Genomic DNA, 23485 nt, shown 5'->3' with positions numbered 1-23485 from the left:
ATTATATTATTTTAGTAATCAATTATATGTATTATTGATTATAATCAGAATGTTCTATGTTTCGATAAGTTTGTTGAGAAGTGATCGTATAACTTAGTTCGTTTGGATTAAAAAAAATTGACATATAAAAAAGAGTGTATGATGCTGGAAAAATGGAACTGTTGAAAAATGATCCTAAGTTTCAGATTTTCAAGTTAAAAGAACAACTTATTTCTCCATATTTTATTTCAAATTTCCTAAATACAGCTTATTTCACAGACAATTCATTTTTCTTTCCATATAGCAATGCATGACCTTTTCATGGAAAATCAACTAATATTTAGAACACTCTGATTTCTGTATGATAGAAGCCTAATATTTTGTTAGAAAGGGTAAGGGATTTTCTGGATGCATGTAAACCCCAATGCTTGTGGTTCCCCAGTTGAACACAAATCAACTCAAATGGATTTCACCGGTGCTTTTGAGGTCTATAATTAATATTAGCTTTTACTTGGCTTTTGAAAATTATTTTAGCCACCGAAACTAAATGTAGCAAATTCACAAATTTCTAAAAATAAATATATCTTACTTGACCAACTCAAACTTTTAGTGCTTCTATTTGCTTCTCTTAGTATAGCTAGATTATGGTTGGTGATATCACTAATCACTGTCTCTAATTAATTATTTCATAGGTATCTTATATTCTGCAGAGGAGGTTAAACTTTAGGCTGCTGAAATGAGAATAATTTTTGTTGTTTTGTTTTCCTTGATTTAGGACGTGACAAAATTAAGCAATAGTGTGTCAATTAAGGGGACAAATTCTGAACATGAGGAGGATTATATGTGATAGTTGAAGAATGTAATATACCTCAAACTCTATTTAACAATTAATAACTTACAAAGAGAGAAAAGATATATCAAATAAGGAGATAAAAAAACAGTCAATTACCTTGTTATTAGTGTGCCATCTGAGAAGAGGTAAAACATGTTTTATTTATTTAATTGAATATAAAATTTAGTTTATGAACTTAAATTGTTATAATTATAATTGATTTCATTTATTCTAACTAGCAGAATACGACATAATGATAAATTGGTATGTTAACATTAATGGATCTCAATGTTATTCAAGTGAATACTAATTAATTTCTTTCGATTTATTACATAATTTTTTAAAACAATTATTGAACCAACAATAATTATCTTATATGATTAGCAATACTAACAAAATTATTTGTTGAAAACAAACAATTAACAGTAGAATATATCAAGATTTATATCGGAAATCTTTCCTTGAATTTATATGTACAACTCGTTTACTATAAAGATATGTCTTTGTAACCATCACACAAATTTTACAAGTTTAAGCATAAAAAAGGGGAAAAAACTTTTATGGGAAGAGCAATTCTGAAAACACGAGCGGAAACTAGAGACAATAAAAAAGAGAGAAAAGAGATTAAAAAGATGTTTTATAAAAATATGATAATAAATAATGAATAGGATATTAAAAATTGATATTATTTATTTATTAAGTTTAATTAAGTAATATATTTGTGATCAGTAACTATCATTGTAATATATTAATATTAAAAATTATTTGCATGTGCAATATTTACGTTCACACGAATTTTGACTTCAATTGTTTTTTTCTTTTTTTTTTATCTTAAATGTGTTCTGATTTTTATTTGGTCTACTCCAAAAAATTAATTTTCTTTTCTAATTTTTTTATTTAAATTTTTGTAAAACATTTTTTCGTTCTCTTAAGTTCTTTCTGAAATATTTATCAATTTTTGCTTAATATATATAAAAAATTATTTTTATTTATGAAATTTTTGAATCACATATATAGAACATGTTTCCACTTAGATGTTGACATGCAAAAGTCAATAAAGCAAATCTAACACCAAGGTGAACTACAAAATAAAAAACAAAAGTAGAAATATAAGATTAAAGAAAATTTATTAAGTATTAAAAGAAAAGTCTGAATATACTTTGAGAAAAAAGAAAACAAATTAAATCTAAAATCTTTTAGTTACTTCAATATTTTGAAATTTTTATTTACGATATGATAATTTGATTGATAAATTTGACTACATTAAAATAGTTTAAAAAATAAAAAATTATCATAACAATGTTTGTAATATTTATTTTACTAGAAATTATTTTTTATTGTTATTATTATTATTTGAACAAAAATTAGCTATACTCCAAAAGACTTACAATATGATTTTCTCTTGTGTTCTGGGCCACCACTTGAAAGCTTTCACTCCTATTATGACTAAAAAAGTGTATAATAAATTACTCAAGAACTTGAAATATGCATGTCGCCAAGAACGTATTATTATGATTGAGCCAAACACTCCCCAAAAACTTATAAAAAATCCAATTGTCATACTTAAATAAAAGTCATGATTGAAAATCAAATTGTTATCTTCATGAAGTTTAACAAGTGGTTCTTGTCTTGGCACTCTATCAATACACAATTTCTTTAATGGTGGTCCACAAAGATCAAAATTATCTTCATATTTTGATATCAAAACTTTGTAATTGTGTGCTAGTTGGAATCCTTCTAGACAAATAATTATGTGACAAATCTAACATGTGAGTCGATCAATTTAAACAAGACTTGAAGGAATTGAATCAACAAGTTGATTTCTTGACAAATCAAGAAATTCAAGTGATGTTAACTTTCCAATATTAAAAGGAATTTCCTCCATCAAATGATTTCTTGATAAATTTAGTGAAATCAAATCAAATAAATCCTCCACTTCTTTTGGAATTTCTCTTAAGAATTTATTGCTCGAGAGATCAATGCTTTTTAAAAGTGATAATCCATCATTTGTGAACATTTGCTTTAAACCTTTCCACATCAAAAATGCATTCAAATTATATGAAGTGGTACCTATGGAATAACTTGAGTTAACAAAATACCAATGACCTTGATCTCTCAGAGAAGCTTTCTGAGCCATTGAAGAGAAGTTTTTGATGCATTTAGGAATTTGTCCAGATAGATTGTTTAGTGAGAGATCCAATATATGAATACTTTTTAGATAACAAATTTGCAATGGTAAACATCCATAGAAGTAATTGTTTCCCATGCTTAAAACTTGCAATTGTAGCCATTTGCTCCTAATCCAATCTGGAATAGAACCTGATAATCTATTTTCTGCAATATCTAACATCACTAACTTTGTGCAGTTTCTCAAGGAGGAAGAGATCTCACCTGTTAATTTATTGTCTCTCAACAACAATACTTGAAGTTCAAGGAGTGATCCCATTGAAGTAGGAATTTTTCCTGAAAATTTGTTTTGACTCATATTTAAAAAAGCCAATGATCTGAAATGGGTCCAACAATATGAAATTTGTCCAAATAACTTATTATTTGAAAGGTCTAATTGGTATAAAGTTTCAGCTACACCACCAGAAAAATCAAAGAGAATCTGTGAATTTATTGTTAGATAGATCAAGATACATCGAGTCTCGTAAAAATGATAGAAGAGGACCTTCAAATTGATTTGATGCAAGACTAAGGGAATAATAATGATTCTTTAGTGGTAAATTTGGAATAATACCTTGTAAATTGTTGCATGACATATTGATCCAAATCCATTCATGCAATGTTAATTTAGTCTAAAACCATTTTGGAACAATATATGATATTCCACTGTTTGAAATGTCAAGGTTGTTAAATAGGTTTTGTGTTTGTAACCATTTGGGAAACAATGGACCTAGCTTGCAAGAGCTCAGTTCAATATTTTCCAATTGAAAAGTCGGAGCCCAATTTTGACTAAATTCTAAAGTAAGTGAGTTACCTGATAACACCAATATCTTTAACATTGACATATTATGAAGATAAGAGTCATCTATCACACCTTTCAAAGAATTTGACATCAAATATAGCTCCTCAAGCTCAGTTGGAAATTGAAGATCTTTAGAAATTGTCCCATTTAACTTGTTACCATAAAAGGTATAATCCTTTTAATGATGGGAACATTGAAAGGGTATTGGGCAAAGTGCCACTAATTTGATTTATGCTCAGATCTAAATGTTGTAATGAGTATCTAGAACGAATAGACAAATGATTAAATATGACCGTCAGATCTTCACTTAACTTGTTGTCGGAAAAATTCAATGACTTCAACGTACATATGCTCCCAATTGATTTTGGAACACCACCTTCTATAGAGTTAGATCCAATTGATAATTGCTCCAACTGAGATGACAATATGATGCCTTCGGGTATCTTTCCACTCAATTGATTACTAGAAAGATCCAATGATTTTAAAAATGGGAATACTGAAAGGTCAGTTATGGAACCCATGATTTGATTGGATGACAAACGCAACTCTTGCAGTGAGTATCTAGCACAACCACTAGACAAATTATGAATAATTGACGGAAGGTCTTCGGTTATATTGTTTCTAGACATGTCTAGAGAACGAAGGGTGCATATGTTCATGAATGATTTCAAATCCCGACCCTTGAACACATTATTTGAGAGGTCAAGGTGTTTGAAACCCATTAGATTATCATTGGTTGTGTGATGGTGTTCTGAGAAAGATGAAGGACACAAAGGAGAGCATGTTGTAATGATCGACAATGGCAGCCTTGAATCGGAGAAGAGCTTCCCTCTCCTTTGGAATGCATGTGATTTGATGTTCTCCATAAGCAACCTGCACTTTCATATTCTGCATTATCATCACACAGTGAATAAGTGAATATTAGAATAGAGTGAAAGGGGTGATGAATTTACAACAAACCTGCAATACAAGATACATGTTCAACAATTGTCAAGATGCTATGGCAATTTGTAAAAAATTTGGGTATCCTGATTTGTTCATTACTATAACATGCAATGTCAATTGGAGCGAAATAAGAGACTTTGTTTTACCAAAAGGGTTGTCACCATCAGATAGACCTGATATTGTATGTGGAGTATTCAATATGAAGCTGGATGAAATGATGACAGATTTCAAAAAAAAGGACTTCATTGGAAAAACCACTGCAGGTATGTTCTATACGCATTATTATAGACTGTATGAATATTTATTAAATTAGATTTTTGTAACTATTTAATTTGTTCTGTTATATATGCAGGAATGTACACAGTAGAATTCCAAAAGAGAGGTTTACCTCATGCACATATACTTTTATGGTTGGATGGAGAAAGCAAATTGAAAAATTCAACTGATATTGATAAAGTAATATCAGCTGAATTGCCCAATGCGGATTTGTATCCAAAATTGGAAAAAGTTGTAGCAAGTTACATGATTCATGGACCATGCGGACCTGCGAGATATACTTCACCATGCATGAAAGAAGGAAGATGTTCCAAATTTTATCCTAAAAAATTCACATCTTCAACTTCTATTGATGAAGATGGATATCCATGCTATAGAAGACTTGATAATGGTAGATTTGTTGAGAAGAATGGAATTAAGCTGGACAATAGAAGTGTTGTTCCTTACAATCCACCACTTCTAATGAGGTATCAAGCTCACGTGAATACAGAGTATTGCAACAAGACCAATTCAATAAAATATTTGTTCAAATATGTCAACAAGGGTCCTGACAGAGCTACTCTTAAAATAAGCAACAACTCTGCACAATGTGACAAAGAAACCATTATTGATGAGATCAAGAGGTATTATGATTGTAGGTATCTATCACCATGTGAAGCAGCTTGGCGAATATTTGCTTTTGACATCCATCACAGATGGCCTCCTGTGCAGAGATTGACATTCCATCTTCCTGGACAACAATCAACTTTGTTTAAAGATAATGATGATATTAATGTGATTTGCAACAAGTACGAAAATGCTAACTCAATGTTTCTAGCTTGGTTTGAGGCTAACAAAGTTTATACAGAAGAAAAAGAATTGACTTATTCTGAATTTCCAAGCAAATTTGTGTGGTTTGCTAAAGAAAAAGAATGGAAACCAAGGAAGAAAGACTACAACATTGGTAGACTTACTTATATTCCTCCGGGCTCTGGAGAACTTTATTATTTGAGGATATTACTCACCATTCAAAAAGGTTGTATTGATTATGAAAGCATTAAGACCATTGATGGGAAATTTTATGAAACATACCAAGATGCTTGCTATGCTTTGGGATTGTTGGCTGACGATAAAGAATATATTGATGCAATAAAAGAAGCAAGTGAATTTGCTTCGGGGTATCAACTTAGAAGATTATTTGTTACTTTGTTGTCCATGAATACAATTTCTAAACCAGATATAGTTTGGAATTCTACATGGAGTATCTTATGTGATGGAATTTTGTACCAAAAGAGAAAGGAGATGAACTTACCAGGTAATTTATATTGTTATTTTTTTAATTCAATACAAATATAAATTTTAATTGCATTATTTTGTTCATGCAGGTCTTCAAATTGAGACTGCTGAATTACAAAAAATATGTCTCATGAAAATACAGGAAATGCTAATGTCAAATGGTAGATGTTTGAAAGATTATCTTTCATTACCTCAACTTGATATTTCAGATGTACATACATTCAATAATAGATTTATTGTTGATGAGCTGCAATACAATAAAGAAGAGATGGCAAAAGAACATGATATTTTGCTTAAAGCACTCAATGATGAACAAATTCATGTATATCAGGATATCATGACAACAGTTGTTTCAAACAAGGGAGGATTCTTCTTTTTATATGGCTATGGTGGTACAGGTAAAACTTTTATATGGAAGACATTGTCAGCTACTCTAAGAAGTAAGGGCATGATTGTTTTGAACGTAGCATCAAGTGGAAATGCTTCTTTACTACTTCCTGGTGGAAAAACAGCACACTCTACCTTCTGCATCCCACTGTTAATTAATGATGAATCAACTTGCAACATAGCGCAAGGTAGTCTCCGTGCTAAACTTCTGATGGCAACCAATTTAATTATCTGGGATGAAGCACCAATGATGAATAGAATATGCTTTGAGGCATTTGATAGAACATTAAGAGATATTATGCGAAATGTTGATGATGCCAATAATGTCAAACCATTTGGTGGCAAAGCAGTTGTCTTGGGAGGTGACTTCAGACAAATTCTACCCGTTATCAAGAAAGGATCTAGGTTTGATATCATCAAATCAGCAATCAACTATTCAGAGTTATGGAATTGTTGTAAAGTGCTCAAACTGTCTAAGAACATGAGATTAAGTACTACAACAAACAATTAAACAACCAATGATATCAAAGAATTTGCTGATTGGATATTGAAAATTGGAGATGGCCAAATGGATGTAAATGACAATGGTGAGTGCATGGTTGAAATTCCAGAAGAGCTGCTGATTATAAATACAGATGTACCTTTATTGTCATTGGTTGAATTTGTCTATCCTCAATTTGTGGTTAACATGATGAAGCCAAATTATTTTGATAATGGAGCAATCTTGTGCCCAACTAATGATTCTGTAGAGCAAGTCAATGATTTCATGTTGTCTTTATTAGGTGGTCAAAAGGTCACTTATTTAAGTTCAGATACACCTTGCCATTCTGATGAACAAGATGAAGTTCAATCTGAATGGTTTACATCTGAATTTTTAAATGATATCAAATGTTCAGGGATACCAAATCATAAACTCAAGCTCAAAACAGGTGTGCCAATTATGCTCTTGAGAAATATTGATCAAGCAAAAGGTCTTTGCAATGGCACAAGATTGCAAGTCAACCATTTGGGTAAAAATGTAATCTCTGCAACTGTAATTACTGGAAAAAACATTGGTGACAAAATTTTTATTCCAAGAATGGATTTAGTGTCATCTGATTCAGGATTGCCTTTCAAATTTCAAAGAAGACAGTTTCCAATTTCATTATGCTTTGCAATGACGATTAATAAAAGTCAAGGACAAACACTTTCTAGAGTGGGACTTTATCTTCCACAACCTGTATTCACACATGGCCAACTATATGTTGCTATTTCTAGAGTGAAAACCAAGAGAGGATTGAAAATACTTATATTGGATGAAAATGGAAATATCACAAACACAACTAAAAATGTTGTGTACAAAGAAATTTTTGAAACTCTTTGACAATGAACACATTATAGGTATGTAATTTCTAATTTTCTTTTAATTTGAAAGTTTGTATAAATATAGATGCAGGATCTATTGTTATAATTAAAATATTTATTATAATTTTGTTGTTCAATGCAGGATCTATTACCTAAAGTCCAAGGCTTACAATGAACATCATGTTGATTTAAGAAGTAATCAAATTTGTGTACAAAAGAAAGTTATGAAGTTAATTAACAAAAAACACATTATAAGTATGTAATTTGATCTTCTTTTATTGTTATTTTTTAAAACATTATATTATAACCTTATAGGTTAATAAATATTACAAAATAAATTGCTATTATCAAAAATATTACATTTAAAAAAACCCGTGGGTAGAAAGACTAGTTTACAAGAAACATGCAACACGACATAGACCACAAACATCATGAGTTTGAAACGAACTGAATTCTTGATTCACATTGTGGCTGTTATGATGATAGAGACAGAGTGGATATTAGAAAGAGAATGATAGGTGTGGTGAATTTAGCAGTTCCAAAACCCCCTCTATTTATACACAAACTCGATATCTATTCTTCTTACTCTGCTGCACTGATTACCCTTACTTTTTTCTTAGTCCTCGGTCTTCTTATTTTCCTTACTTTATTATACATAATATTTTATTCAACTTACATAAAGTGATATAACTTAGTTTATATGATGAATAAAATAAGATAGAAATTACACAGCATCCACAATGAAATTGAATTGCCATCAAATGAAATATGAAATGTTGTTGCTTTTATGGTATGAACACGAATTTGGTAGTTGTGGAATAGATCTATTATCGGACCATTTTTAGGGTAATAATTCTTTTCCAATATCAATTGACTAAGAAGACTCGTGAATTTTCAGAATGTTATATGAAAAAATAAACTATCAAATTCGTCCTTACAAATTATGAAAGAATTGGAAGTTAATATTTGAAGGATAAAAAATTAAGAAAATGTTCTGAAAATGCAATTCAAATTGCAAGTGTCTTGAACAAATTGTACTATTTGCAATATCTTAATTTGTCACTACCAAGATGAAACAGTACAAATTATTAAAATCAATAGTTTACATGAATAATAATAAAAAAAAAATTAAATGAATTTTTAAAAATTTTGTAAGTCCCACAAAATACTAAGAAAAGATCCACAATGTATTTTAGTAGTGAAAGCTCTGTCACCACTTATATCTGGTTTCTTATGATATCGTCATTTCATATTATTAGCAGATGACTTTGTTACAATATATTATTTTGGTGTACATGTACAAAATAGAATAGATATTGCCAAATAAAAAAGGAAATTTAATGAATCTAGTTATTATTAGAAAATTAGACATCAGTCTTTCATACATATATAACAAAGGATTAAATAGATGTTAATAGATAAAATAGTTGTAAATAGGGTGATCATGGATTATTGAATTTTTAAAGATTCGATTCAAATCTATTTTAATTCCAAATTATTGTATCATCCAATTTTTTTTTTTTTTTTTGCAAAATTAGTTTAGATTTTTTTTTAATTAAGATCAAAATATTTGAATTAAGATTTAAATTTATATTTAAATATTTGAATCAAGTTCAAAATCCATAATCTCTTTTTTATAAAAGAAATTTAAATTGAAATTTCTAAAACTTGTATTGTTAATGTCGACACGATTGAATGTGGCAGAATTTCAGCTGGGGTCGACTTGGCCGAATTTCGGCATAGGTTGACTTGATTGAATTTTGGCTAAGGTTGACTCGAATGTATTTGACTAAAATTTGATCAGGGTCAACTCGATCAAATTCGGCCAATTTTCAGCCGCTTAGTTGAACTTCAAACAAGATTGTATCGACTGAAGTCCAATTAGGATCGACCCGTTTAGACCTTTGGTCTGAATAAACTAGTCTTGATCTTTGATTAGGATAGTCCATCTCAACCTTCAACCCAATCCAACTAAAAATTTAAATTGAAAATTTGTATTAGATTTTTTGGATTTTCTATATTTGAATATTTGGATTCTAAGAATGAATATCCAATATAAAATATATAAAATGTAGATCAAATTAAAATCCAAATTCAATAAAATTGATGTTAGATTGATTGAATTTTTAATAAAATAGATTAAATTGAAGCCAAAGTGAATTGGATCAAGAAAAGTGAATTTTTTTGTCACCCCGATTGTTGGAACTAATTTAATCTTTAAAAAATGTTTAGAAAGTTTGAAAATGTTTTATAATATTTTAAAGATGTTTGTTTATAATATTCTAGCAAATGTAAATTTGAATTAGAATTTACAAACGTATCATATGAAGTGTTAATCTATCAGGGAGTATTAATTAAATTTGTGGGTAACTAATTTTTGTGGAAAAACTAAACTTAAATGAGACTTTTCTCTTTTTATCATATTTTTCATTCACGTTATTGGAACTTCGAACAGCATTATTATTATTATTATTATTATTATTATTATTATTATTATTATTATTATTTTACATAAAAATACATAGGATTAAATATGTTTTTATTTCTTAATTTTTGGTAAAAATTAAAATTAATCTTTCTTTGAAACTTTGATCTAATTTAGTCTTCTAATTTTAGATATGTTTGAATTTAGTCTTTTTAACCATAAATTGTATTAAGTTTATTTGATATTTTAAATACATTTTATGGTAGCATTTGAGATATTTATACCGTTTGACACATTTCTGCTTCAATATTAACCAATAATCTGTCTTAAAATAAATTTGAAATGTTAAATAAACTTAATACAAATTTATTAAAAAATTTAAATCTAAATATTTATAAAATTAAAAAACTAAACAAGATTAAATTCTTAAAATAAAACTAATTTTAATTTTTATTTGAAAATCGTGGGACAAAAATATATTTAATTCAAAGCTATAATTAGTCATGTGTACTGTATTTAGAGTCGACAAATTACGTATTCTTTTCGCTCTGCTGCACTGCTTTCCCTTACTATATTCTCAGTCATCGGTCGTCGTCGTGTTTCACTCTTTCCCTTACTATATTCTCAGTCATCGGTCGTCGTGTTTCACTCTTTCCCTTTTTTTCTCCGTAATTTCTGCACCAAAAGCAAGCGTTTTGGTCCTTTTTTCTTCTTCTTATTAATCATAAAGTTGTCAATAAAGTAAATAAAAGATAACAAATATAAAGAAAAAACCGAACGCGTAAAATGCAGTACATGCTTACTTTTGAAATTCAGTTTAATTATTTTTCTCTTAAATAATAAAAAAATCTAAATGACATCTCATTTCAATTTTTATATTTATTACACTTTTCAATAATGCATGCAATATTTGTAGATTAATATTTTTAATCATAATATTTTATTCAACTTACCGGGAAACGAATATTTTGGGGTCGGAAGGTTCGTCCTTCCTAAACTCTTTACTCTTATAATTGTGTGTATATATATAACTAGAATTTATGATAATTAAATTAGGTAAAAATTTTATTTATTTTATAAAGTATATCATGTTAATAAATAGTGAAATATAAATTAAATATAATATAGAATACAAAATTTATTAATATATATATATATAAGTTTTCTCTTACATTATTAATGTATTTGACGGGTTAAACGGATTGACTTAATTAAAAAAAATACAATTTGTTTATTTTTTTCAGTCAAAATTAAATTGTAATTCTAAATAAACTTTAATAGAAACCAAAATAAAAAAAAATACAAATTATTTATGTGTTAGCTAAAAAAAACAACCTAACATAATTCAATGTAAAGTCCAACTTAATAAAAAATATTTATGTGACTCTTTTATTTATGGGTTGGTGAGTCAACTAGGCTCATCACGGGTTCAACCCGAATGAGCCGAATAAAAAATCAAACATTTATAAAGCTGAAATGAAATGTCATTGGTTTCTTTTATTATTTGAAACATAAAACCATTTAGTGCATTTGATGTGTGCGTTTTATGTTTTATATTTGTTGGCTTTTACTAACTTATTGTACGAGTGATATATAATTGTAAATAAAAAAGGGTTGTTTTAGTACATTATTTATGATCACAAAAATTAATTGATATGATGAATAAAAAAAAGTGACTTAGAATAAAGTAAGGAAGTGCAGCAGAGAGAGAGAAGAATATGTAATTTAGGAGTTGGTGTGTGTATATATATATATGGATGGGTATTGGGAGTGGTAAATTCAGAAACCATATATCAGTCTCTTCTAATATTCACTCTGTTTGAAAGTGATAATGAAGAATATGAAAGCGATGATGTTTGTGGTGTGTGTGGTGTTGCAGGTTGCGTACGGAGAACACCTTGTGAGATGCCTTCCGAAGGAGAGGGAAGCACTCCTCCAATTCAAGGCTGCCATTGTTGATCCTTACGGCATGCTCTCCTCTTGGACCTCTCCCGACTGCTGTCGGTGGGAAGGGATTCGCTGCAGCAACCTCACCGCCCATATTGTAAGCCTCGACCTTCACGGAGAAGTTCATTATACATCTCTTTCTCTTCGCTATTATGATGAAGTCTCTCGGCGTTACATCAGCGGACAGATCCACAAGTCATTAACGGAGTTGCGACAATTACAGTATTTGAACCTCAGTCTCAATTATTTTCCAGACATTAATATTCCAGGGTTTATTGGCTCCCTTACCAGCTTGAGATATCTTGATCTCTCTTCATCTCATTTTAGAGGAAATATTCCAAGTGAGTTAGGCTCTCTTTCTCATTTAAAATACTTAAATCTTGCTCATAATTATTATTTGGAGGGTTCAATCCCTCATGAACTTGGAAATCTCTCTCAGTTGCAGCATCTTGATTTTAGCGGTGATTCTTTAAATGGAAGTATACCTTTCCAACTTGGAAATCTGTTTCGGTTGGAGTATCTTGATCTCAGTTGGAATTCTTTTGAAGGATACATTCCTTCCCAACTAGGAAACCTTTCAAATTTGCATAAGCTGTATCTTGGAGGATATCATGGTGCTCTCAAAATTGTCACTACTCATCAATGGTTATCTAATCTTACTTCTTTAACCCATCTTTACATGGATTCCATATCTAATTTTAACACTTCTCTTAGCCGGCTTCAAACGATTGCCAAGCTACCAAAACTAAGAGAACTCAGTTTAATTAAATGTGGCCTTTCTGATCATTTTCTCCTTTCATTCAACCCTTCCAAATTCAATTTTTCTACTTCCCTTTCCGTCCTTCGTCTTTCTAGAAATTCTTTCACACAACCAATGGTATTCCAGTGGCTGTCAAACACCACTTCCAGTCTTGTTGAGCTTGACCTTAGCTCGAACCTCTTGGAGGGTGTCATGCCATATCGTTTTGACTTGGCCATGAATTTGCTTGAGCACCTTGACCTTTCCGATAATTTGTTGAAGGATGAGGATTTGAAATCATTCATGAATATATGCACGCTACATTCATTATACATGTCTGCAAACAATATGACCGAAGACCTTTCGTCAATTCTTCATAATTTGTCTAGTGGTTGTGTTAGATACTCACTACAAGAGTTGAAATTGGCATACAATCAAATCAGAGGATCAGTACCTGACCTTTCAGCATTTTCAAATTTAAAGAGGTTGGATCTTTCTGGTAATCAATTGAGTGGGAAGATACCTGAAAGCACTAGATTGCCATCTCATTTGGAGCAGTTGTCAATTAGCTTTAACTCTTTAGAAGGTGGTGTTCCAAAATCATTTGGGACCACATGTACTTTGGAGTTCTTGGATTTTTCTTTCAATAAGTTGAGTGAAGATCTGACAGTGGTATTTAATCATTTGTCCGGATGCTCTAGATACTCATTGCAAGAACTATATCTCAATTACAATAAATTCAACGGAATACTGCCTGATTTCTCTATATTATCAAAGTTAGAAACGTTGGATCTATCAGGAAATCAAATAAAGGACGGAGTTCCAAAATTACTTCACAATGATAGTGTTTTGCGTTCATTGAACCTATTCAATAACAGTCTGAGTGAAAACCTTTCAACAATAATACATCACTTATCCCCATCATTGCAACATTTAAATCTAGGCATGAATCAAATTAGTGGTACTTTGCCTAGCAACCTCGCAACAATGTTCCCATCATTAAAAGAATTGTACCTTCATCGTAACAAATTAAATGGGACAATTTCTGAAGATCTTCGATTTCCAACAGAACTTGAGGTATTATCCTTGATGTCAAACTCTTTGAAAGGTGTGCTAACTGACTCTCATTTTAATAATATGACAAAGTTAAAGAAATTGATGTTGTCAGATAACTCACTAACTTTAGAAGTTAGTCAAAATTGGGCTCCGCCTTTTCAATTGGATTATATTGGATTGAGGTCTTGCAAGCTAGGTCCATTATTTCCCAAGTGGCTAGAGAAACAAAACACAATTGACTACCTTGATATTTCAAATAATGGAATATTAGGTATTATTCCAAAATGGTTTTGGACCAAAATTGGGTTGTCAAATTGGATGAGTATTAATATTTCATGCAATAATTTGCAAGGTATAATTCCTAATTTGCCATTAGATAATCATTATTTTTCTCTTAATCTGGCATCAAATCAATTTGAAGGTCATGTTCCACCATTTCTACGAAGCTCAATATTTCTTGATCTATCAAACAATAAATTCACAAATTCTTTTTCATTTTTATGCTCTGGTGGTGTAGCTGAAACTTTATACCAGTTAGATCTTTCAAATAATAACTTTTCTGGACAAATTCCGGATTGTTGGACCCATTTCAAGTCATTAGCTCATTTAAATATGAGTCAAAACAAATTTTCTGGAAAAATTCCTACTTCAATGGGATCACTCTTGCAACTTCAAGTATTGTTATTGAGAAGTAATAACTTAACAAGTAACATCCCTTCCATCTTGAAGAATTGCACACAGTTAGTCATGGTAGACATAGCAGAAAATAGATTATCAGGAACTATCCCAAATTGGATTGGGAACGAGTTATCACAGTTGCAATTTTTAAGCTTAAGAAGCAATTATTTCTATGGAAGTTTACCATTACAAATTTGTTATCTAAAAAGAATTCAACTCTTGGATCTCTCACTAAACAACCTATCTGGACAAATTCCTAAATGCATAAAGAATTTTTCCTCAATGGCTCAAATGACTTCTTTGAGAGATTATCAAAGTCATCATTATTTGGTCAACACGAGTTATACGACAGATAACTATTCATACAATTTGAATGCATTCTTGATGTGGAAAGGTTCTGAACACATGTTCACAAACATAGGATTATCACTTTTGAAAAGCATTGATTTCTCAAACAATCAATTATCAGGAGAAATTCCAAAAGAAATAGAGGGTTTATTTGGATTGGTTTCATTGAATTTATCAAGAAACCAATTGACAGGGAAAATTCCTTCAAATGTTGGAGAGTTAATATCACTTGAATTTCTTGATTTGTCAAGAAACCAACTTGTTGGTTCAATTCCTTTGAGTCTTGCTCAAATTGATCGACTCGCTTCATTAGATTTGTCACATAATTATTTATCTGGAAAAATTCCAACTGGCACACAGTTACAGAGTTTTGATGCATCAAAATATGAAGATAATGTTGATCTTTGTGGACCACCGTTAAAGAAATTGTGTATTGATAGAGTGCCAAGACAAAAATCGATTGTTGAATTTCAAGAAGATGACAATTTGATTTTCAATCGTGAGTTTTACATAAGTATAACAATTGGATTTGTTATTAGCTTTTGGGGAGTATTTGGCTCAATCTTACTGATACGTTCTTGGCGTCATGCATATTTCAACTTCTTAAATAATTTAGCAAACACTCTTTATGTCATGGCAACAGTGAAAGTATTCAAGAGATTTTCTAGATCATAACAGGTAATATTATTTTAGCTTTGTGTTATTTTTCTTATATTATTATTTTTATTATTATTATTATTATTATTTTAAACAAATAGTTTTCACAAACCTCAGTTTTTCTTTTTCAAAAGTTATATATTGAACATATATATTTTATATATATATATATATACTAGAATAGGAATTACTTTTCCTGTGATGTTACAACCAACATTGAAGACTTAATATGGTAATTTTTATTTTTATTTTTTTACTTTTTCCAAATTATCAACCGTATATATTATTGCAAATAGAATGTCAAACATCACACAAGTAGCTAAGAGATTTTAGATTTAAACATGTTTTTCTCTCCGCTTGTATCCATAATATTGTTTTTTCTTCATCCTTTGTTTTTCTTATTTTGTATTTCATGATGGTTGCTAGTGAGTTTGCTAATTTGACGTATCACCTTTTAGTAGAAAATATATGACAAAAAAAAAACTTTCTTGAACGTAGAGAAACAAATATTTTGAGAGGAATAATGCATAAATATTTCAGAAACAACTTATAACAGAACAAAATATATAAAAAGATTTAGGAAACAAAAGTATTTTTTTTTATTAAAGATCAAATAAAAATCAGAACTTTCAAATCTAAAATAGCACATTTAAAGCCAAAATTTGTACAGACATAAACGATTGTACATACAACAATGTTTTTATATTAATACATCATAATTAATTATTGTTACTGATTATCAAGATATTATTTAGTTAAAAAAATCAATAACATCACATTTTAATTTGTCATTCACTATTTATTCTTTATCTTTACGAAATCGATCTTATTTTTTCAGAGAATAACAATTACAAAGCTATTATCGTAAAATCATTTTTTCATTAGACAAAAAGAAACTGTTGAAAGATTAAGGATGTAATAATAAATACGAATATTGCTTAAAGATAATAATTAATGTCTATGGATTCAATAAAATAATAAAATATCCTAAGTATAAAACATATTTTAAGTCTCTTTATTTCTCCTCTTTCGATCATGTCTCAAAATTGTTGTGTCAATCTCATAATAAGTTGTTTCTTCTTTTGTATGTTTAAAGATTGCAATATTTGTGCCATGGGTGATAGATATAATTATTTTTCGACAAATGATTTTTAAGAAGTATATAATAAATCGAAACAATTTAAAAAGTATTCACTTCAATTATTGGAGTTTTCTATTCATTTGCCTTTTAATATTTGAGTTTTCTTTGTTTTTCTCTTTTTCTTTTCATTATTTTTTGTTATTTTATTTTTGGCCAAATTAATGATTTGTTTATTTTTTGGCAGAGGAAATCTGGATTATTATAGGTGTGAAGTAGTGTGAGTGAAGAAATGGAATTATTGTTGAAGATCGAAAAAACAGAGAAAAGAGCTACTTCACTTAAATTTGGAGAAAGATAACTGAGGAAGGTTTTATTAGATTTATTTTCTTTAAAACTTTCTTTCTTGTCTATTTTTATTTTGTAATAAGTTTTTGAAAACAATTGGGCTTGGGGGAGCCCATTGCAGTTGGGCTTAGCCTTTCAATCTGAGTTTATTACATGTGAAGTTGTTTATAATAAAATGACTTGATGAATGTTCAAAACGTTGGAAATGACATGTTATTGATTTTTGAATCATGTTCATTGATTATGTAAAACTAATAGATGATGTGTATTTGTTGCATACGATTAATTAATTTTACGCGAATTACTTTAGTAAAATTTTACCTTAGACAGATAAAAATGGCATGATAACATGAAATTCAAAGTTAGATTGTAAGTTGAAGAATTTATAAAAGCACAACTTGAATTTCTTTTATCATTTGTTAATTAATCTGTCTCAATTATTAAGTCTCTTAATTTGTCATTCACTATTTATTATATATCTTTATAAATTATTTTAAATTCTTTAAGAGAATAACAATTACAAAAATATTATGGTAAAATAATTTTTTCATTCGACAAAAAGAAAATTATTGAAAGATTAAAGATGTAATAATAAATAAGAATATTACTTAAAGATAATAATTAATATCTTTGGATACAATAAAATAATAAAAGATCCTAAGCATAAACATATTTTCAATCTCTTTCTTTATCTTCTTTCGATCATGTCTGAAAATTGTTGTCTCATCATCATAAGAAGTTGTTTTTTTTCTTTCGTATGTTAAAAATTGCAATATTTGTGCCATGGATGATAGATATAATTATTTCTTTAAATACATTTTTTTACATGAGTTGTAATTAGAGGAATGATCTCCAATATAAATCTTCATATTTTCTAATCTTTGGATTTGTAGCGTCCATTTAATAATTACACTTAATTAAATGAAACATCACATAGAAGAATATTATAAAAGGTATTATCATGGAGTAGGAATGTCACTCTTCACAGTTATACAAACAACTTGGAGAGAAAAATTAAGGCATACCATGATGTCATTAATAAAACAGAGTACAAGTTTAACAATATCCAAAATACATGCTCATAGAGCAAAAACGTACATAAGCCACAATGCCTTAAAAGTGTACTCGAAGTAAGGGGATCCAACCCAAGATTAGCTATGCAGCGAAGTTTCCATCACCCTGATGACCATGAGGGATTCCCATATATGCTTACATCAATAAATTGATGATCATCGCAAAAGGAAAAAACTACACACAAAACACATAAGCAAATAGAAAGGGTAAGCTAGAGTAAAAGGTTTTATCATACAATTGAGCATGCAATTTAAAAGTTAATAATACATGAATCAACCAAGCATGTGATAGCAAACAAGTGAGACTCTAAGACTCAATTATCTAGATACATATAATCAATCGAATTCACTGGATGTTTGCACTTGTGATGGCCTCTATTACTCTGCAGAGCCATTGCTAATGAGTTTCACCCTACCACACACAAGGTTAGCCTTCAAACGTCTAAGGTCATTATCCTGCAAAAGACTAAGGCCTCCTGCTACTCTCACCACTTGAGTCAGTACGCTCTACGTGAGACTAACTAACTCTTTAGAGCTTCAAGATGCAATCCTTACTTAAATCCTTACTTAATTATATACTAAGGCACCACCACGAAACCTTACTAAGAGGTTCGTGGAATTACGTCCATTACCTGAGGTACCACCATGAGCTCTCACCGAAAGGGTCATGGAATTACGTCCATTACATGAGGTACCACCATGAACTCTCATCAAGAGGTTCATGGAATTACGTCCATTACCTAAGGCACCACCATGAGCTCTCACTAAGAGGGTCATGGAATTACGTCCATTACATGAGGTACCACCATGAACTCTCACAAAGAGGTTCATGGAATTACGTCGTACCCATACCATAGCCATGTCTCACCAACCAATTATAGATTTATCATGCATACCAATTCTCATGTCAATATTCAACCAACCACCCAATCATGTTTCATACACATATTCATACCAAACTCATCGATTCAGATCCCAATGTATCATATAGAACATACATGGCATCATACTTGAGACTGTTTAAAGCACAAATCATCCAATTATGTGAACGTCCACGAATATAATCAACTTTGTTAATCTCGCTCATACTAAAGAGCTCACGCTCAGGCGAGAGGAACCCCTCGCTCAAGCCACCAACTCTTGCCTGGGCGAGATTGCACACAGGGGGCACGTTGAGGTCTTGCTCAAGCTACCTATCTCGCTCAAGTGAGACTACTCTCGCTCAGGTGAGTGGCCTTCACCTAGGTGAGCCCTCAAACATAGAGAAATATGGGTTGCAGCTGTTCTCGCTCAAGCGAGAGCTCCTCACTTAAGCGAGAGCTTTACGTTTGAGCGACCACTCAGCTCACCTGGACGAGTTCAGCAGAACCCACCAGCTCTCCCTTGTGCAAATGCTAGATTCGAATCACACCCACAACACAGGGAATGCATTTTCACATGACAAACAACATGAATCAAGCATCTATAATGTAAAACAAACCAAACATGCAAAGATAACTTAAAAATAGAGAAACCCTAACTTTCCTTACTTGAACAGAGGCTAGTAGACAACGACAAACACCAAATAGTGAGCACCACAACTTCGGGAACAACTTTGTGAGCTGAAAATACTAACACCAGAACCAAAACAGGGTTACTACGATGAACCTAGTTGGAAACACAAAAGTAAAGCTAGAGAAGAGAATATATGGTTTGAAGACTAACTTACATGGAATAGAAGTGGAGTTCAACTAGCTTGATGAGGAATAGGATCAAACCCTAGCAGAGCTTTGAAAAGAGAGAAGAGTGAGTGAGGAAAAAGGGTTGTCTTGCAGGATGAGAGTAGAATGAGAAGAATTAGGCCTGGAAAAGAGCTTTGGGACACCCTATGGGCTAGCCTTAGGCCTAATAGATAAGGCCAAACCCTTAAATATTAAGAGCAAAAAAAGTGGGTCTTACGAGATTTCTCTCTTTTTCCTCATTATTTTCTATTGTTTCTATTTTTGGCCAAATTAATTATTTGTTTAATTTTTTTGCAGAGGAAATCTGGATTATAGGTGTGAAGTAGTGTAAGTGAAGAAATGAAACAATTATTGAAGATGAAAGGGTTATGAGGGTTGCATGCCGAAAGCACACGAAAAAACAGAGAAAAGAGCTACTTCACTTGGATTTGGAGAAAGATAATTGAGAAAGTTTTCTACACATTTATTTTCATTAAAACATTTTTATTTTGTAATACCATGATTTGATCAATCTTCAAAATATTGGAAATGACATGTTCTGCTATCTCATTTTCTCATTTCTCATTGTTACTCAATTACCAAATTCATTCTTTTCCATTATTATTTCCACTATAACTTTTATGAGTTTTATATTTGTACCTTCAAATCTTCAAGAAGAAGGATAAATACTTCTTATTTAGTATGTGAAGCTTAACATTCACTAACACAATTAACATAAATAATTGAACCAAACTGTATGATCAATAGAATTACACAATCAATTTACAAACTCTAATGTTTGAAATTGTTTACTATATCTAATAAACATACATATGATGTTTTGAGTAAAACATTCCTATTCATTAAAGCCATTTCATTTTCCAAAACCGTGCAAGACAAAATATAAATTCCCTAAAACAAGTGTTCCTTTGTTTCTAGAAAAACCCAAACAATAACCCAGAACCCTCTATGTAAACATTACTAATTTAAAAGCCAATTCTTTTGGTAGACAAAATATTGGCCGCTAATGTTAGTAATTAATTTAGAGACCAAATCACCTTAATGACAAATTTAAAGACAAATTTAAAAATTATTTTAATTACCAAAGAAAAGTGTTGACAGGAAAAAGGAAAAGAAGTCCAAGGAAAGACATGCTTATATAGTTTGGAAAGATAATAATGATTAAGTAGCTCATCACAAGATGAAAGTGAAGAAACAAACTTGTGTCTCGTAGCTGGATATGAATTATCATCATCAAGACAAGAATGATTATACCTAAAGACATCATATTTCCATCTCAAATGGAGCAATTGTCAAATGGATCTAACTCTTTGGAAGGTGGTGTTCCAAAATCATTTGGGAGCACATGTACTTTGCAGTCATTGGATTTGTCTGACAATATGTTGAATGAAGATTTGACAGTCATATTTAATCATTTGTTTGGATGTTCTATATATTCATTTCGAGAATTATATCTCAATCAAAATAAATTCAGTGCAACACTAGCTGATTTCTCAATATTTTTGAAGTTGGAAATGTTGGATCTATCGAGAAATGAATTAAAGGATATGGTTCCAAAATCAATTCACAATGCTACTGTTTTGCGTTCATTGGACCTATCCAATAATCATTTGAGTGAAAATCTTCCAACAATAATACATCACTTATCCCAATGCCAGATACTCATTGCAACAATTAGATCTGAGCATGAATCAAATTAGTGGCATTTTGCCTGACACCCTTTCAATGCTCTCGTCATTAAAAAAGTTATACCTTGAGAATAACAAGCTAAATGGGACAACTTTTAAAGATTTTCAATTTCCAATTGAACTTGAGGAATTGCATTTGATGTCAAACTCTTTGAAAGATGTGATAACTGACTCTCACTTTTATAATATGTCAAAGTTAAAAACATTGATGTTATTAGATAACTTACTTTAGAATTTAGTCAAAATTGAACTCCATCTTTTTAGTTGAATAATATTCAACTGAGGTTATGCAAGCTAGGACCGTTGTTTCCCATATGGCTAGAAAAACAAAATGAATTTAAAAACCTTGACATTTCAAATAATGGAATATCAGGTATTGTTCCAAAATGATTTTGGACTAAATTTGAATTACCAAATTGGATCAGTATTAATATTTCATGCAACAATCTACAAGGTATGATTCCAAATTTGTCACTAAAGAATCACTATTATTCCATTATTCTTGCATCAAATCAATTTACATGAATTACACATTAGTAAAATTTTACCTTAACCAGATTAAAAATGTTATGATTACATGTAATTGAAAGCTTGTTAGCCGAAGAATTTGTAGAAGCACAACTTGAATTTCTTTATAATTTGTGAAATAATCTATATTAATTGTTAAATTTCTTGATAATTCATTTTAGTGTTAAAAAATTAAATACCATATTTAATTTCCTAAAGTCTTCTTATGATTTAAGTAACGTTTAACTAATAAGATGTGAAATTTACTCTTTATTAAGTAACATTTTACATTATTTCACTAAAACAAAGTATTTTTTACTAGCAATTATTTTATGGTGGTAATTTAATACATTATTTTTTCTTTCTGTTAATTTTATATAACCACTGTAATAAAAAATGATTTTAGCAGGAATTAATTACGTTTTCGAAAATTTTAACATCATTAAATATGTTATCCGCGATTTAACTTTTCTCGGGTAAAACCAATGTCACTAACAGATTATTAAAGATTTTGAGTAACTGATTTCAAACCCCTATTACACGAGTCATCTCATTTGAATTAATTTCATCAGTTAATTGTTTTAATTACGTAAATTGATTTTTTTAATGCACATAAATATACGAGACAATTGAAAAGACAAAATACAAATATTTTAAAATGATGATATTATCTTGAATATAACATTCATTAAAAGAAAGAAGTACATATTTTACAACTTGAAGGTTTTTATTCACAATCATAAAATTAAATAACATTCTTTAATATGGATTTTTGTGTTGATATTCTATGTATTAAAAATAATTCTTTGACTAAATACTTAACGTATAAAAAATTATCATAACTAATAACATTTAAATACTAATATAAAAAAGTATTTACATATTAAAATTTAAATATTACGGCGATGGGTGTCCAGTTGCTCTGTTGTTGTAAAGTAGAGCACAAAATTTTGTTTATAGCACTTGGGATTATCCATGCCATTGCAATTAGAGAGCAAACAAATTGAAATCTAAGGTTGTATTCACTTCATAAGACCGATTCTCATTCCTGTCGAGTGCCATGAAGTTAAAATTATTGGGGCTTGGGAACCCTTATACAATTCAATCTCTCATCGATCTGGTGAAACTTGAAGATTTTGACATTGTTTTCCTAATATAGATTCGAATTTGATCCCAAAAGGTAGATGACATCAAAAGAATAATGAAGTTTAAGA

General features: G+C 30.1%; 2 protein-coding genes and 1 pseudogene across 2 annotated transcripts; 2 read left to right on the top strand and 1 right to left on the bottom strand.

Moving 5' to 3' along the window:
- Positions 1-2195: 2195 nt before the first annotated feature.
- On the bottom strand, positions 2196-4626 carry LOC146887228 (receptor-like protein EIX2; annotated as a pseudogene).
- A 153-nt stretch (positions 4627-4779) lies between these two features.
- LOC114180836 (uncharacterized) lies at positions 4780-7173 on the top strand. The gene is made up of 3 exons (XM_085672066.1): positions 4780-4987; positions 5077-6294; positions 6365-7173. The coding sequence occupies exons 1-3, from the start codon at positions 4780-4782 to the stop codon at positions 7171-7173; spliced, it is 2235 nt and encodes a 744-aa protein (XP_085528192.1).
- Positions 7174-12210: 5037 nt separating this feature from the next.
- Positions 12211-17513, top strand: LOC114181235 (receptor-like protein EIX1). Its single transcript, XM_085672165.1, has 2 exons — positions 12211-15877; positions 17182-17513. Exon 1 carries the CDS (start codon positions 12263-12265, stop codon positions 15872-15874), a length of 3612 nt encoding a protein of 1203 aa, XP_085528291.1. The 5' UTR covers positions 12211-12262; the 3' UTR covers positions 15875-15877; positions 17182-17513.
- The last annotated feature ends 5972 nt before the right edge of the window (positions 17514-23485 follow it).

This window comes from Vigna unguiculata, chromosome 4 (genome assembly GCF_037176805.1).
Source record: "Vigna unguiculata cultivar grain cowpea cultivar isolate G323 ecotype 2 chromosome 4, ASM3717680v1, whole genome shotgun sequence".
Lineage (NCBI taxonomy): Eukaryota > Viridiplantae > Streptophyta > Magnoliopsida > Fabales > Fabaceae > Vigna > Vigna unguiculata.
This window is presented reverse-complemented; position numbering and strand designations above follow the sequence as displayed.